The sequence below is a fragment of the Lynx canadensis genome, chromosome B2 (assembly GCF_007474595.2).
Source record: "Lynx canadensis isolate LIC74 chromosome B2, mLynCan4.pri.v2, whole genome shotgun sequence".
Lineage (NCBI taxonomy): Eukaryota > Metazoa > Chordata > Mammalia > Carnivora > Felidae > Lynx > Lynx canadensis.
This window is the reverse complement of record NC_044307.1, coordinates 90,082,829-90,100,214: the sequence shown is the minus strand read 5'-3', so window position 1 is coordinate 90,100,214 and position 17,386 is coordinate 90,082,829. Positions and strand designations below refer to the sequence as shown.

General features: G+C 44.9%; 1 protein-coding gene across 1 annotated transcript in view; it reads left to right on the top strand.

Moving 5' to 3' along the window:
- The first annotated feature begins 9,162 nt into the window (after positions 1–9,162).
- FAXC (failed axon connections homolog, metaxin like GST domain containing) overlaps positions 9,163–17,386 on the top strand; it is a 72,021-nt gene continuing 63,797 nt past the window's right edge. Inside the window, 2 exon segments of the mRNA XM_030316011.1 lie at positions 9,163–9,454; positions 14,831–14,966. Coding sequence (XP_030171871.1) covers positions 9,189–9,454; positions 14,831–14,966 — 402 coding nt within the window. The 5' untranslated portion in view covers positions 9,163–9,188.

The following is a 17,386-nucleotide window of genomic DNA, read 5'->3' as shown; positions in this document are numbered from 1 at the left end:
CATAATTACAATGCATGGCTCCTTTGACCCAGCAATTCCACTTCTAGAAATATAAACGTATGCAGAAGTGTGTGTGTATGTGCATGTATAACCACTATATTCTGTGCAACTATAGAAAAAAAGAATCAGGAAGCTTAGAAGTTCCATATTTAAGATAAAAAGGAAAGAAAGTAATGTGCAGGAGAGGCAGTTAATGATACAAATTTGTGTAAAAATAATTTAAAACAATATATGCATATATATAGGTACATGTATGTATAGAAAATGCTTTTGTAATGCATGGAATATCTCTAGGAATAAACACAGAAGGTGATGGCTATATTTGTGTCTGGGGAGGGGAACTGGGTAACAAGAACAAAGTTAGGAGGGCGACTGTGTGTCTTAGAATCCCAGCAAGAGGGGCCCCTGAGTGGCTCAGCTGATTAAGCATCTGACTTCGGCTCATGATCTCTCAGTTCCATCATCTCTCAGTTCAAGCCCCAGCACACTTCGGGATCCTCTGTCTCCCTCTCTCTCTGCCCTTGCTCTGCCTCACACTCTCTCTCTCTCTCTCAAAAATAAATAAACATTAAAAAAAAAGAAAAGAATCCTAGCAAACAACTGAAAGCACACTTAAAGTGGGTATTTTGAAGAGGGGCAAATAAAGGACTATTTACAAATCTGCACCCCAGGGAAGGCAGCAGCAGAAGTCATTACCATGGCTCCTGCTGAAGGTGTGTGGACTTTCCTGAAGCCCACAGAAGGTGGCAGTGTAGAGGGACCTGCGTGATAGGAGCCATGGCCCTATGGTGACTACAGGAGAAGACACTATGGCTTACTCACAGCTTCCCTACTCTCCTCCTGCCTTCCAACCTCTGTCATGGGGCAAACCGTATGAGGGACGTTTCTGTGCATACAACCAAAAGCACAGTGCAAGGAAATCATTGATGTCCTTCATGAAATCCAGCCTCTGGGGCGAGGAGCAGGGTGGAGAAGAGAGCACATCTGGAGGCAAGGGGAGAGTCCTGGCAGAGAGATCTACCTTTCATTGCATTCTTCTTTGTAGCTGTTGAATTTTGCACTGTTTGTGTATTTATATTAAAAATAAATTACATAATCTCTTAAAGAATGGAGAAATATTTATTTCCCCCTCCAACGATCACCTTTGCTTTCCGCTTTCACAGCCAAATTCATGACAGGTGTTATCTACACTTACCTGCTTCCCTTCATTTTTCCTTTTTTTTTCTTTTTAATTTTTTTAACATTTATTCATTTTTGAGAGACAGAGGGAGACCAAGTGTGAGTGGGGGAGGGGCACAGAGAGAGAGGGAGACACAGCATCTGAAGCAGGCTCCAGGCTCTGAGCTGTCAGCACCAAGCCCAGTGCAGGGCTCAAACCCATGAACCGTGAGATCATGACCTGAACCAAAGTTGGACGCTTAACTGACTGAGCCACGCAGGCGCCCCATCATTCCTTCATTTTTCAAACCTAGCTTCTATTCCCTTGACACTTGAATGTGCTTGGCCACCAAGGTCAGTAATGTCTGTGCTTCTGGCTAAATTTATTTTACTCTACTTTTTGGGAACATGTAACACTATTGATCCCACTTCATACTTTCTTGAGACACCTTGGTTTTTGCAGCCCCAACACCCATCTGGCTTCCTTCCTGGCCCTTTCTCCTTCTCAATGTCCTGGATGGGTCTCTCTTCCTTAGGCCATCACTAGATGTGTTGTTTTCAGGGTTCTATCCTTGGCCCTCTCTCCTCTCACACAGCGTTGAACTTCACATTCTCATATCTACTCTTTTTGCCTTTAATGACCCCCAGACATTTCGATCTTGGGCCCAAATCTCTTTTCTAAACCTCACAGTTGGAGACATCTCCATTTGAGCATTCTATGGGCTGTTATGTATGGGCTGAATTGTGTTCCCCTAAAATCCATATGTTGAAATACCTCAAAATGCGGCTGTATTTGGAGATAGATCTTCAAAGAGGTAATTCAAGTAACGTGAGGTCATTAGGGTAGACCTAATCCAATATGCCTAGTGTTTTTATAAGAAGAGGAAATTAGGACACAGACATACAGAGGAAAGACCATATAAAGACACAGGGAGAATATGGCCATCAGAAGAAATCAACCCCACCAACACCATGATCATGGACTTCTAGCCTTTAGAACTATGAGGAAATAAATTTCTGTTGTTTAAGCCACCCAGGGTATGGTACTTTGTAATGACAGACCTAGCAAACTAATGCACTGCCCCAGCTCAAAATCTCTAAACTCTTTCATTCTTTCTTTCCTTGTTTCCTCCTTTGTTTCTTTTCTTTTTTCTTTTCTTTTCTTTCTTTTTTTCTTTCTTCTTTCTTTCATCTTTTTTGAGAGAGAGAGAGAAAGTGCTGGAAGTGAGTAAAGGGCAGAGAGAGAGAGGGAGAGAGAGATAGAATCCCACAAGAGGCAGAGAGAGAGAGAGAGAGAAGTGGGGCTCATCTGAAGTGGGGCTTGTGTTTGCCTGAAACAGGGCTCGAGCTCAGCTGATGGGGGACTTGAACTAATGAACTGTGAGATCATGACCTGAGCCAAAGTCAGATGCTTAACCAACTGAGCTGCCCAGGGGCCCTCCAAACCCTTCTTGTGACCCACCTTCTCAATTGCCCATCACTCATCTGAGCCTAGTTATTATTTGCATATCTTTTCTCAGCATCAACTCCATTTTGCAGAAAATGTTTTCTAATAGTTACATAAAGATTTAGAAGATGCTCACATCCAGCCAATCAGAAAGTAGACAGGCAAAGTCACCTTATGGTGTTATACTGGCTTTCAGCTTTAATGTCGGTGAAGATTCAGGGTATCTAGGTAGGGTGGTATTAGATCTCTTCTCCACAAGTCAAGCCAAGAAAACAGAAGCTTTACAATAAAATCTAGGGTAACATTATCAATTCAATTGTTTATTTTTTGAATTACATTTTAATTTTTAATATTTTAGAGATATTTTAATAAAGTGGCATCTTAAACTTTATTATGTAAGACCAGCAATAGTACCAACATCACATCCACTTCTTACCCCAGCAGCAAGGCCTTAAATCTTTTAAACTATATTTTGAAACATAAAGTATCATACTTAAATGAAAATTTTTTCAAGTGTCAATGAAATTTATAAAAACATTGTATTCATTTGTTTGTGCTCTTTGTGTTGGCACCTGAAAAAGATGCTCTGCTAACGCTAATCTCCTAGGATCCTGTCTTCTCCCCCTTTTCTCCCCTACCACTCCCCCCCACCCCCAACTCTCCTGCCCCGTGACTTCTTCTGTCACCTCATAGCACTTAGGCTAGGACCTCTCACAAGGAATATGTATTACTTTCTCTTCTAATTGCTCTTCTTGAGTCTTGATTCATTTTCTCTCCATGTCTGATTCTGCTGCATACACCCTTTTGTATGTATGTCTGGTGTCCAAACTCATCATGAACTGTGACTTGATTGAGTTGGTTAAGAACATGGGTCATCCCAACAGGTGCCCTCCTCAATACCCATCACCCACCCTCCACTCCCTCCCACCACCCTCCATCAACCCTCAGTTTGTTCTCGGTTTTTAACCAATTTGACAATAAATTACATATTAAAAAAAGAAAGAAAGAAACCCTGTCACATGCTACAACATGGATGAACCTTGAGGACATTATGCAAAGTGAAATAAAGCCAATCACAGAAAAAAAAAAAAGAACATGTAAAAGATATGAAATCCAAAGGAATGATATAAAATTCAATATTTTTGCTTTGGAAGTCCTATTAAACTGCTTTGGAAGTCCTATTAAACTAATATTAAAACCAAAAATAAACACTTGCCAATTGAAAAAAAAAAAAGAACATGGGTTGGGGTGGTCCCTTTTGGGCAGACTCTTGGATCCTCCTCATAAGCCAGTGGTCTAGACCACTGTTTTTTTTTTTTGTTTTATTTTTTTAATTTTTTTTTCAACGTTTATTTATTTTTGGGACAGAGAGAGACAGAGCATGAACGGGGGAGGGGCAGAGAGAGAGGGAGACACAGAATCGAAACGGGCTCCAGGCTCTGAGCCATCAGCCCAGAGCCTGACGCGGGGCTCGAACTCCCGGACCGCGAGATCGTGACCTGGCTGAAGTCGGACGCTTAACCGACTGCGCCACCCAGGCGCCCCATGTTTTTTTTTTTAACATTTATTCATTTTTGAGAGTGAGAGAGACAAAGCATGAGTGGGGGAGGGGCAGAGAGAGAGAGAGGGACACACAGAATCCGAAGCAGGCCCCAGGCTCTGAGCGTCAGCACCAAGCCAGACACGGGACTTGAACTCACAGAGCCCAAGATCATGACCTGAGCTGAAGTCTGAAGCTGAAGTCTGACGCTTAACCCACTGAGCCACCCTGGCGCCCCTGGTCTAGACCACTGTTAATCAAAGTATGGTTTAGTCTTACCAGGAAGATTGTTAAAAATACAGAATTTCAGACCTCACACCAGAACTACTGAGTTAGAATTTGTATGTTAAGGGACACCTGGGTGGCTTAGTTGGTTAAGTGGCAGACGCTTGATTTCAGCTCAGGTCATGATTTCATGGTTCATAAGATTGAGACCCCGTTGGGCTCTTTGATGAAGTGTGGAGCCTGCTTGGGAGTCTCTCTCTTTATCTGCCCCTCCCCTGCTTCCTCTCTCTCTCTCTCTCTCTCAAAATAAATAAAATAAACATTAAAAAAATAATTTGTATGTTAAAAAGATGCCATGTATTTCATATGCAAGCTAATGTTTGCACACTAATGTTGGAGAAGAACCGATCAATTGTTTCTTATTTGATCATAATGGCAGAGCTCCAGCTGATACATATACAAGTTCAGGAAGCACTGATTTACTTGTCCCTTGTCATATTGTCATGGCAAAGCATAACATAGGCATAGCAATATTGGTATAAGGAGCTGTCTGAATCCACCTTTCTCAAAAGGTGACAGTATAACTGGTAGGCATTGAGGCTTTAGAACCATCGGATTTAGACATAGTTCAGAACAGAATGGTGTAAAGAAGGATTGCCATGGACAGGGCACCAGCCCTGGCACTTGAGAAATACCCCAAGTGGTAGGAAGCTCAAAGAGCTCCTGGTGTGAGACACTGGGTTTGAATCTTGGCTGTATCATTACCTAGCTGTGGGAATTGAACTTGTTAATTTATGTCTCTTTGCCTCACTTTTCTCATTTGTAAATGGAGATGGCAATACTTATCTAATACAGGTTGTTTTGAAAAGTTACTGAAAAAAATATCGACAGTCGGGTGTTCAATAAGTATTAGTCCCTTCCCTTTTCCTGTCTTGTAAAACCTCAATTAGAATTAGTGAAACAAAGTCCTTGAGAAAGAAAAATAATAAGATCCCTCTAGCGTGGAGCTTATATCCATGTTTATGACACCAAGGCAGTCAGAATTGATGGCGGTTGCGGAAGGGGTGGAGTGAAGATGTCCATCTGGCTCCCACGGTCTTCATACCATTTCTGTAGCTGAAGGAGTCCTAGGAGGGGAGCTGGAAGGCAGACATATTTAGTTCCCTATACCTTCACCCTGTAGGGCACGGTTCCTACACAGCCCCTGGGGATTCAGCCTGGGATCTGGCTCTACACAGGGGGTTCTGAGGGGCCATTCTTTGAAGAGTTCATCTCCTCAGCTCCTCTGTTAACCCAGTTCTGTTCAGTTCCCCTCTGGCTGTTAGTTACACCACCACCACTGCTCTGGGGCTGAGTCCCTGCCTCCCTTCCTTCTCTTTGTGGCTGGATTGCACCCCTTTGTGGAGCAGCTTTTCCATGTAGGACTCAGTCTGATCTTGCACAAAGTTTGGCTAAGGCTTGCATGGCTGCTGTGCCTTCACAGCTATAGATGCTTTCCTTTTCCTCAGAGCCTTGTTCTCATGTTCTCATACCAAACTTTTGTCCACCTCTTGTATCTATTGACTCCTCAGAGATTCCTGCCTCCTTTCACCTTAGAGAATTAAAAAAAAAATTTTTTTAGGGGCGCCTGGCTGGCTCAGTCATTTTAGTGTCCAACTTCGGCTCAGGTCATATCTCACAGTTCACAAGTTCGAGCCCCGCGTCGAGCCCCGCGTCGGGCTCCGTGCTGACGGCTCGGAGCCTGGAGCCTGCTTCGGATTGTGTCTCCCTCTGTCTCTGCCTCTTCCCCCGCTTATGCTCTATCTCTCAAATATAAATAAACATTAAAAAAATTTTTTTAACGTTTATTCATTTTTGAGAGACAAAGAGGGACAGAGCATGAATGGGGGAGGGGCAGAGAGAGTGGAGACACAGAATCCGAATCAGGCTCCAGGCTCCGAGTTGTCAGCACAGAGCCCGATGCAGGGCTTAAACCCACAAGCCTTGAGATCATGACCTGAGCCGAAGTCGGACGCTTAGCTGACAGAGCCACCCAGGAGCCCCTTAAAATTTTTTTAAAGTTTATTTATTTTGAGACAGAAAAAGCATGTGCGTGTGTATGTGTGTGTGCTTGCACACACCCCCACACACAAACAGACACGCACACGTGGGGCAGGAGCAGAGAGAAGGAGAGATAGAATCCAAAGCAAGCTCTGAGTCGCCATCATGGGAGAGCCTGATTCAGGGCTCGAACTCGAGAACTGTGATATCACGACCTGAGCCAAGATCAAGAGCCCACCACTTTGTGCCACCCAGGTGGCCCTGCCTCCTTTCACTTTTATACAAGCTGAGTTTGAATAATCTTTCTTCTCTGTCACAGGTCTAAAAGCTAACTTTTAATCTGCATCAGATTAAGATTATATTCTAGTTTTTCTCACAGAATTTATTTACACATGCATCTAAAAATAGTTCACCTCATGGTGTCTCTGAAAATGTAAACCACACTTGAACCAAAGGCCACATAATGTTCAGAGAGGATCTGACAAGTCCAGGAATGTCCACAGGCCCCCAAGAGTGAGTGGGGTAGGTTGGCCTACCAGAAGAGCTGTGACAGTAAAATGCAGTAAGTGGCTCTTGGGATCAGACCATTCAGCTTCGTCTGGTTTCTAACTTGTTTCCCAGACACAGATTTTGCCAGTATTGATTCTCTCTTTTGCCTTCCATGAAGGCTTCACTGAAGGTAACTTATGCTCATCCCCGTGACTGAACCTAGACACTCAGTCATAGAGCTCAGTACCAAAAAACAAACGGTTACTTTTTAAATATTGGCTCAACATTTAATGGGAGCAAAGGCTGAGTGCTCTGTGGAAGGTCACAGAAGAAGAATGAAGAATGGCTGGTGTCAGCTCCTTGTCTCATCTGGGCACAGAGCATTTCTGCTCTGATCCCGAACCTGCCCACTCTGCTTCTTGTGAACAAGGCCCCGAAGCCTTCTGGTCCTTCTCCCTGGAGGAATCTGGTGACCACCTGTGTCACTCCAGCAGGCTCCTGGGTTTCACTCCCACAACCTGCTCAAAGGAGTTCCACTTCTGAGTACACACACTCCTTCTTCCGGAGAGGTCAGGGGTACCTACACACTGCTGTATGGGACCCCTCCCCAATCCTGGTTAGTACCTCCCATATCTCCTTCAGGCTGGCAAAAAGTCCATGTTTTAGGAATATGACAGCATTCCCTGCTCTTCTAAAGGGCTGATGTGGCAGCGGAAGTAGAAGGGAAGGGGGAGCATTCCTTCACTCCAGTGTCCGCCCTCTCAGGAAAAAGCTTGGAGGGTTCCCACATCCATCCTTTCACCTTGGGAGTGATAGATAAATCCCCGACTTGAATTTCTTTTTCAGTTCCTCCAAACAATTTTAAGCTATCCATGCTCTTGCTAAAATTCATGTGTATATCATAAAACCATGAAACATGACCCTATTGTTTGGACTTATGATCTTTTTAAGTTTATTTATTTATTTTGAAAGAGAGAGAGAGAGAGGAAGGGCACAGAGACAGGGAGAGAGAGAACCTCAAGCAGGCTCCATGCTGTCAACTCAGAGCCTGATGCAGGGCTCAAACCCGCAAACTGTGAGATCTTGACCCGAGCCCAAGAGTCCCACGCTGCATTGACTGAGCCACCCAGGTGCCCCCTAGACTTACGAACTTTTAAAAATGAAATTAACCATGAAGTTAATGGAAGAAAATTGAAAACACACACACACACACACACACACACACACACACACAGAGAGAGAGAGAGAGAGAGAGAGAGAGAGAGAGAGAGAGAGAGAGAGAGTTTGCGAGATTTTCTGCACCGAAAAGAAAAGGAAAACAAACCAAAACACCCCACCTCTGCGGGTTCTCCCCATAATGACTTCAAAGGGGGAAAGACTTGAGCTGGGTCTGCCAGAGGGGGAAATCTTTCTAGGGTGCATTGTTGCTGTTACTTGTCAAACCAGACAAGCTCTCCTCTCTGTGAGCACATGGCCAAAGCCTAGGTAACTGTGCCCTGTAATAAGAGTGTTTTTATAAATTATGCAAATACACAGCGCCTTCCTGATGGCCAGAACAATCTTAATTCCCGACCTTAATCCGGGCGCTCGTTCCCAGCCCCCGCCGGGTGGCGTCTCCTGCCTGCCACTCGGCGCGGCCTCAGGTGAGTCCCGCGCGCTCCCCGCTCTCCGGCCTGCGGGAGGGGCTGGAGCGACGGCGGAGGGCGGGCCGGGGCTTGGGGGGGACCGAGATCCGGGCCCTGACTGCAGCTTCCTCCCGGCGGAGCCGCATTTCCAGGCACCTCCGCAGCCCTAGCCCTCGCGCGCCGAGCCGTTCCCGGCCGTGCCGCCTGGAGGCGCGGAGCCCGCCGGGCGCGCCCAGCCCTGCAGCTCCGGCCGGGGCGGAGGCCGCCGGACCGCGGAGATGCGGGGCGGGGGCAGGGCGCGGGGTAGGTGACTTTATCCCGCCTCTGTTTCCCTGCCCCGGGGAGCAATGACATCACGCGGCCTTCTCCAGGCGCCGACACAAAGAGCGGCGCGGAGAGGCCGCTGCGGGGGGAGCCGGCGGCCGCCGCTGCCGCCCAGGGCCCCGGGGCCCCGCCGGCCAGGCCCGCCGCCCGCGGCCCTCGTCCTTCCTGCTCCTTCGCCGCCGCCGCCGCCGCCGCCACCGCCGCCGCCGCCGCCTCGGTCGCCTCCGCCCGCGCCGCCCGCGCCCCCAGCGCGCCGCTGAGCCCGCGCCGGGCCGCGCCGGCCTCTTCCCATGCGGGCGGCGCGGGCCCTGGGAGGGGCGCCCGCAGCCAGCCGCGCAGCATGCACTGGGGGGTTGGCTTTGCCTCGTCCAGGCCGTGCGTGGTGGATCTGAGCTGGAACCAGAGCGTCTCCTTCTTCGGCTGGTGGGCCGGGTCCGAGGAGCCCTTCTCCTTTTATGGGGACATCATCGCTTTCCCTTTGCAGGATTACGGTGGGATCATGGCAGGGCTGGGCTCCGATCCCTGGTGGAAGAAAACACTTTACTTGACCGGGGGAGCTTTGCTGGCCGCAGCTGCGTATCTGCTCCACGAACTCCTGGTCATTAGGTGAGCCGGAGAGAGGGCCCCGCGCAGGGGCGCCGAGAGGGGCACCTGGCCAGGGCAGGGCTGACGCGAGGGGGGACCGTGCCAGCCTCTCGGTCACGCCGCCCAAAATGCCCAAGAATCCTGCCCTTACCTTTCCCTAGAGGCAGTCCGTGGTCACCTGCCCTGAGGGGCAGTTCGGAGTTAACGGGAGAATTAACCCGGTACTGGGAGGGAAAAACATTGGTCTCCCAATCCTTCGGCGCTAAAAGCAAAAATTCTCTGGGTTGTTGTGGAGCAAAATAGTCTGTTATGAAATGCCCTTAGTAAGATCCTAAGTGCAATGTTTGCAACAATAGAACTAGGCCTTGTAGAAATATTAAGTTACACTTTTATGAAATGCCTTATTTGTTTATAGGTAATAATGCTGGAATGTTAACCACTAACCTTATCTTTTACTAGTTCTCCACTATCCTTCCCCATCTGTCAACATCATCAAAAGGCTGAAATTGCAAAAGCTTCCAGAGACCTCCAGGTCCCTGTTAAAGAGGCATGGTCAATTGTAGTGGTGTGCAGGTTTGATGCAACCTTAACCTGGTTATCTGCTGATCAGGTATTTAACGCTAAGCACCATATTCCGGTTTCAGTGCCATTGTTGTGTGAACAGTAGAAGATCCGAGGACAGCACTAGCACATGGGCGTGTTTGACAGGAACACGGGAGTCACCCAGTGCCGTAAACAGTTTCATCCCCTGCCGCAGAATGTTTACAGGACTGACTCGGAAATACCAGGAAATGGAGGCCCCTACTGTTGGTACATCCAGAACGACATGAGATCTTTGAGTAGGGTAATACCATAGGCTCCTGGGATGGTCCTTTGGCTTGTGGATACATCGATTTATGGTTAAAATTTCCATGCGTTTGAGCCCTCTGTCCCCGGGAGAAGGCCAGAAGCAAGCGGTTCTCAGTAGCTCAGAAAATCCTTCGGCCAGTATTTTTTAAATAGCGAGAAATGCGTTCACACTGCCCTTTTCCAGCGGGGGGAATCCTACACAATAGGCTATAAACAAAGACAGTGACAGGTGACCTTTAACAGGCCTGCGGGGATTCCTGGGCATGGTGACAGGCTAACGTAGGTATTTTGAATATTTCTAGTCTTTGAGAGGGTGGGAAATCATTTAGGTCTGAGGGAAGTACTGGCTTTCACTATTATTTAGCTATAATTGCGAAGTTTTATCTTGAACGTATTATATACATTGAATTCTCTCAGCACAGTGCCTTGAATCATCTAGTTGAACCAAGTAAAAAAAATTGTAAGTGGATTATTTCTCTGGATTATTTCCTACTTTTGCTAGTTTTAGAACTCTATTCCAAGTTATGAGGCAAGCTGTATGAACAACTAAAACATTTGTGCAGGACTTTAAACAGTAACCCAGTTGTTTCTCAGTTATCTTCCAGCCCAAAGCCTTTTCAGGATCCAGAACTGTGTGACTTCTCACCGGTTTAACACTTTGTGGAGGGGGTGAAGGCACAGCTTCATACGACCAGCTCTAAACCTTGCTTTAATGACCTTGCAGAAATAGGGAGTAGCCCAGAGCTCATCCTGGGAGCAGGCCACGCCCTGGCAGGTGTGGTTGCTGGACAAGGAAGACTTTCTGCCCACAGAAGTGTCCTTCCCCACTTAGTGGACTACTTGGATACTTACTTCGATCGAGGCGTTTTTAATCCTTGGTTGATTCACTTTTGTTTCTTGACAAATGTTTAAACCCTGGGTAGGAAATATGTTATAACGGGGTAGACAACCCTGTTATTATGCACATAATAAAAATGGCTGCCTGTTTTTGATCCCTTAGTAGGGACTCTTCATAGAAGTGCTTTCCTTGCACTTACTTATCCCTCACAGCTCTCGTTGGATGTTTGATTCCCATTTCGTAGATAAGGAGAGTACAGCTGAGGGAGGTTAAAACACTTGCCCAAGATCACACGGTAAGAGTAGTAGAATCCAGACCTGGGAATGTGTGTCTGTGGAGTCTGTACTTTTTTACCACTGGCTCCTAGAAAGTACCGATGTGAAATAAACTTGGATGGCGGAAGAGGAGGAGAAATGTAGAGAACTGGGGCATTGCTCAGGCAAGCGAGGCCTGTGGCGGGGACCAGAGTTTTTGACAGCCTCTAGTGGCACAAAAAGATAGGGGGGAAAGACGGAGCAAGGTCTGGAACTGACCATCGGAGGTCACAAGACAGAAACTTCCATTTAGGATGAACTTTAAGTTTCAGTTGTCTCAGTTTAAGCAAAACCAAACAATCCGGAATATGCAGGATGGAAAATACATCTGGAAAAGATCACAATGTCTGAGGTCATGGGCAATGGTAAAGTCGTGACCACTTGAATTGTCTGCTGCATGGACTTAACCCCAGTGTATGGCCAGGTCTCCAGTGTCTAAAGGAAAGCTGGCCAGTGAGAATTATTTAGGGAGTTAAATTCATGAGTATAGAACCAAAGGAGTAGTTTGGATTTTGTGCATGCTTTTCCCGCTGCAGTATTTTTAAACAAATATTGCCTCAACCCTCTACTTTATTTCCTTGAGTGGGAATAGCCTAGCAGTTATCTTAAATTCAATCCATTTGGAAATGTGTTGTGTGTAAAGTGAATGACTAAGTGATGATTTCGTTGTTGGTAGCTCATTTGCACGTTGGGCACTTGGGCTCAGCCTGCCCTAGAGAACTTAGGGAATGACAGCAGCCCACCTGACCTCCATACACAAACCGCTCATCAGCTGTACACAGAGGCATTGTCATCTGTGACAGCCTTCATGTTGGGAGGAGGGGCTAGTTTTGCTGCTCTGTGGGTATTCTTTCTTTTTTAAGATATTGTATTTTATTTATTTTTTAAAGCTTGTTTGTTTGTTTGTTTATTTGTGAGCGCAAGCAGTGGAGAGGAGCGGAGAGAGAGAGAGAAAGAGAGAGAAACTCCCCACACAGGGCTGTAACTCACGAAACTGTGAGATCATGACCTGAGCCGCAGTCAAGAGTCGGATGCTTAACCGACTGAGCCACCCAGGCTCCTGTAGATGACCTCTTATACAGCTCTCATTATAAGGCCACTTTAGAAAATACAGCTATGTAGGTGTTTTATAAAATACCTGCTCCTCTGATCCTAAGTTAGAGAGTAGTTCCTGCTGTGTGGAAGAAGGGCTCTAGAGCCAGAGTGGGTTCAAACTAACTTTGCTTTTAACCATGTAACCTTGAATATGAGAGTAAGCTTCTGGGCTACATGGTTTTCTCATCTGTAAAATGGGGATAATAACAGTAGCCTTCCTTATAGAGTTAATTGAGTTGAATGTGAAATGCTTAGAACAGAGTTTGACATATAAGAAAGCATTCTGTAAAAGTTGGCCATCATTAGCTATTATAACTTTTATTAGAAAGTTCCAGGCTTGAGCGACCTGAGTCAAACTGGCTGTTTTGGTCAAATTAACTAAGAAATTGCCCATTTCAGTGTACTGCTTAAGACCTTGGGATCTGGAGGGGTGCCTGGGTGGCTCAGTCGGTTTGGCTTCCGCTTTCAGCCCAGGTCATGATCTTGTGGTTTGTGAGTTCGAACCCCATGTTGGGCTCTGTGCTGACAGCTCAGAGCCTGGAGCCTGCTTCAGATTCTGTGTCTCCCTTTCTCTGTCCTTCCCTTGCTCATGCTCTATGTCTCTCTCTCAAAAATAAACATTAAAAAAAAAAATTAAGACCTTGGGATCTGGAGCTATTAATGACCTGATCTTAAAATGATATTCCTTGGACAAGTTATTTAACCTCTGTTAAGCTTCAGTTTCTTTATCTACTGTATGATACACTAAATTTAAACCCTAACAATATCCACTCGGTGGTGTTACTGTCAACATGAAATAAAATAATATGCATGATGTATACAAAGTCATCGCCATATGCTTGTCACATCCATTCTTATTATGAGATGGCTCAAGTTAACCATTAGAATTAGATGTTTCTGGCCAGTGGACCAGAAGATTTTATATTTATCTCCCCTCTTAACAATTCTTAAATTTTGCCTGGCTAATTTACATGAAAATACCACTCTGTGACTTGAATTATTCTCCTGGACAAAATCAGCTAATTGTCAAATCTAGTTCACGCTCTCTAGGAATAGTCTAAGTGGCTCCTTGATTTTAGTATCTGACCTCCCCTGCCTTTCATCTAGATGAAAATCTTTGTTTTATACAGCAAATATTGCCAGAAAACAGCAAATATTTTTATTCTTTTGACCTGACCAGTATTTTCAAACTGAGTCATTCTCAACTCTTTAAGTGGAATGAATGGACGCTTTGCCAGTAAACTTCTCCAAAAGAGTTTGTTTCGCTGAACGCAGATACTATAGTAAGTGAGCATCCATGGATGATGATACAAAGAGCTTGTCTCTTGCTTGGGTGAAAGTGGGTGTGGGATTAGACTGGGAGTGATGTGAGGGAAGCAGAGGCCCAGGGAAGGCCAAGGAGAAGGAACAGGCTTATCTGACTGGGAAGTGCTTGGGTGGAGGGAAAGAAGAGAGGGAATTGCAAAAGGTTCCTGAGGGTGGCGTAAGAGGGAAGCTGTGTGGAAGATGTTGTAGTTTAAGGAGATATTGTAGTTTAAGGGGATTAAAACTCTGTGAATGAGAATAGATTCTATGACTACAGTATTTGAGAGCTTGACCAGTGTTTATAGATTTTTAAAATTTAATCCTCGTGATAATTGGTGCAGAACTGATACTGCGTGCACTTTCCATGTGTGAGAGGAACACACATGGACACACTTGGGTTCTATGGACAGTTTCATCATATAGTCTAGGGGTCAAGAACATAGACTCTGGTTGCCTGGTTCAGTCCAGGTTCTGGCATCTAGCAATGTGACCTTGGGCAAGTTAATCCTTTCTGCCTCAGTTTCCTCATCTATAAAACACGGATAATAGTAGTACCTCCCTCATAAAGTTATTGTGAAAATTAAGTGAAATAATACCTGTGAACCCCTTAGAACAATGCTTGACACCTAGTAAGCACACAGAATCATTTTTATCCATCCAACTTGTTTGTCCCTGGCAGGTAAACATAGCCAGCTGGAGAAGAGGTGGGCCTGTTATAGAAAGCACTCTTCCTGCTCATAGGGTATAGTTCTCATCAGAAGGAGGTTGATATATAGTTACTAACTAAGTCCTCGGGATCATGGTGGTAGTTTGTAAGGTTCTCCCGTGTTTTGGCTAAGCTTCTACTCTAAATGCTTCTGGGTGAGGTAAGCCCCTATGACAAAGAGATCTGCTTGTTCATTGAGGAGCTACAACCCACCAGGGACCTCTGAGGAACTAAGGGAATTGTATGTATAACATGTGGATTGTTCTTTATTTCTGTTTTGGTTTTGGCAGGAAACAGCAAGAGATTGACTCCAAAGATGCTATTATTTTGCATCAGTTTGCAAGACCTAACAATGGTGTCCCCAGTTTGTCTCCTTTCTGTTTGAAAATGGAAACTTACTTAAGGATGGCTGACTTACCCTATCAGGTACTTGTGAACAAATGTATCTTTTTTTTTTAATTTTTTAAGTTTACTTTAATTTTTTTTTTTTTTTTTTGAGAGAGAGAGAGAGAGAGAGAGCAAGAATGAGCGGGGGAGGGGCAGAGAGAGAGGGAGACGCAGAATCCAAAGCAGGCTCCAGGCTCCGAGCTGTCAACACAGAGCCCAAGGCAGGGCTCGAACCCACGAACCGTGAGATCATGACCTGAGCAGAAGTCAGGCACTCCGCCGACTGGGTCACCCAGCAGCCCCTAAACATGTTTTATTTTCATGACAGTCATGTCAGAGGGGGAGTTCCTAATCTCACACCGTGGGAAGGACTTGCTCTTGGTGCTGAAGGGGTGGGTGTGAAATTAGCAGGGCCCAGTCCTTACTAGACACTTAGCAGAGACTTGATTCTAGTGTCTGTTGATTTTTACATTCAATTTAATGAGGGATCCAAAGGGTATGGACTTTTGTAGGGTTCAGGGTCATGGTATTGCTTTTCTGACATAGAGTAGGTTTTGGTTAAGATTGGATAGGCCTCCTGGGCAGCTACTAATAAAGGTGGGTGCCCACCTTTGCCCCACGTGGTTTTTTCCTTTAGGTGTCTGTTTGACGGCATTATATTTTGTCTCTCATGAATCCTGGGGGGCAGAGCACCCAGCAGGCCACCAGGGAGATAGTTGTGGATTTTGTGAGAGCTTTTCCATGGGGCTCCATGTTGTGTTCAGATGACTTTCGGTGAAACATTTGCCCATTTCAGCATTAAAGAATGAACAGAGGAACGCAGTTAAAGGTATACATTTTTCTGTGAGTTGTGTCTCACAAGTTTGACAGGTTGTATTTTTGTTGTCATTCAATTCTATGTATTTTAAGAAAAATTTTCCCTTTTTCTTTTTCAGCTAAGATCTAGCCACATACAATATTTTAATGCTTTGGTTTTTGTTATTGTTTTTTAACTTTATGATCAGAGCAGACAGTCTCTGTGATAGTGATTCTTTGGAATTTGCTGAGGCTTTAGTCTAATGTGTGGCTGGTTTTTATAAATGTTGAAAATAATTACATATTCTCTGTTTGGGTGAAGAGCTCCCTAGATTTACTTGCTTGAGTGTGTTTAGTGTATTTTTTAGATCTTGTATATCTCTGCTTATTTTTTTAGCCTGTTCTAGCAGTTTCCAAAAGGAGTGGGTTAAAATATCCAATGGTATTTGTTGATTTATCTTTTCTTCCTGCCATTCTCTCGCTTCTTGCTTTATGCAAGAGGTTATATGTTTAGGTACACATCATATGAAAGAACACATTTGTACTCTCTTGTTTCTTTTCCCAGTATATAGCACTCAGCTGAGTCCCCCCTTTAAAAAAAAATTCTTTTTAATGTTTTTATTTATTTTTGAGACTGAGAGAGACAGAGCATGAGCAGGGGACGGGCAGAGAGAGAGCGAGACACAGAATCTGAAGCAGGCTCTAGGCTCTGAGCTGTCAGCACAAAGCCTGACGTGGGGCTCAAACTCACGAACCGTGAGATCATAACCTGAGCTGAAGTCGGTCGCTTAACTGACTGAGCCACCCAGGCGCCCCTCCCCTCTTTTTGTAATCTTGAATTTTATATTATCAGATATTGAGATTGATTCTCTAGCTTTCTTTTTGTTCATAATTGCTTGGGATATCCTTCCCCATCCTCTTTATTTTTTGTGTATTGTCTTTCATGGGCAATGTATTACTTATAGCCAATCTAAGACTCCTTAACTGGTGAGTTTTTCCATTTATGCTTGTAATTGTTCTCTTACTATGACTTATTTCTAACATCTTACTTAAAGTTTATTTATTTATTTTGAGAGAGAGAGGGAGAGAGAGAAAGAGAGGCAGAGAGAGAGGGAGAGAGAGAGAGAATCCTAAGCAGGTTCTGTGCTGTTAGAGCAGAGCCCAACACAGGGTTCAAACTCATGAGCCATAGGGTCGTGACTTGAGCCAAAATCAGGAGTTGGACATGTAACCAATTGAGCCACCCAGGTACCCCTCTAACATATTATTTAGTATTTTTCTCCTTATCATACTTTTTTTCCCTCATTTCCTGCTTTGTAATGGATAGATAAAAGAAAAACTTTGTCATTTAAAGCAAATTCTATTTATGTCGTTCTGGTGGTTTCTCTGAAGATCCAAATTTGAGTTTACTTATTTCTCCCCATTTCTCAAATGCTGTGTTGGTCCTCTGATGATACGAGTGTGTTACAGGTTCACATGACTCTTGAGTCTCTCTTTTCCCAGCCCTGATCCCAAGTGTGTTGTTGTCTAACGTTTTAATTCTGGGATTTTGGAAATCCTGGCTCTTTTTCAGCAATAAACCTTACTAAGTTTCTGACCAGACTTATTTCCCATATATCTTCTCTGCCAGGATTATTTCTTTTTATTAGAGCAAGTCCTTGATA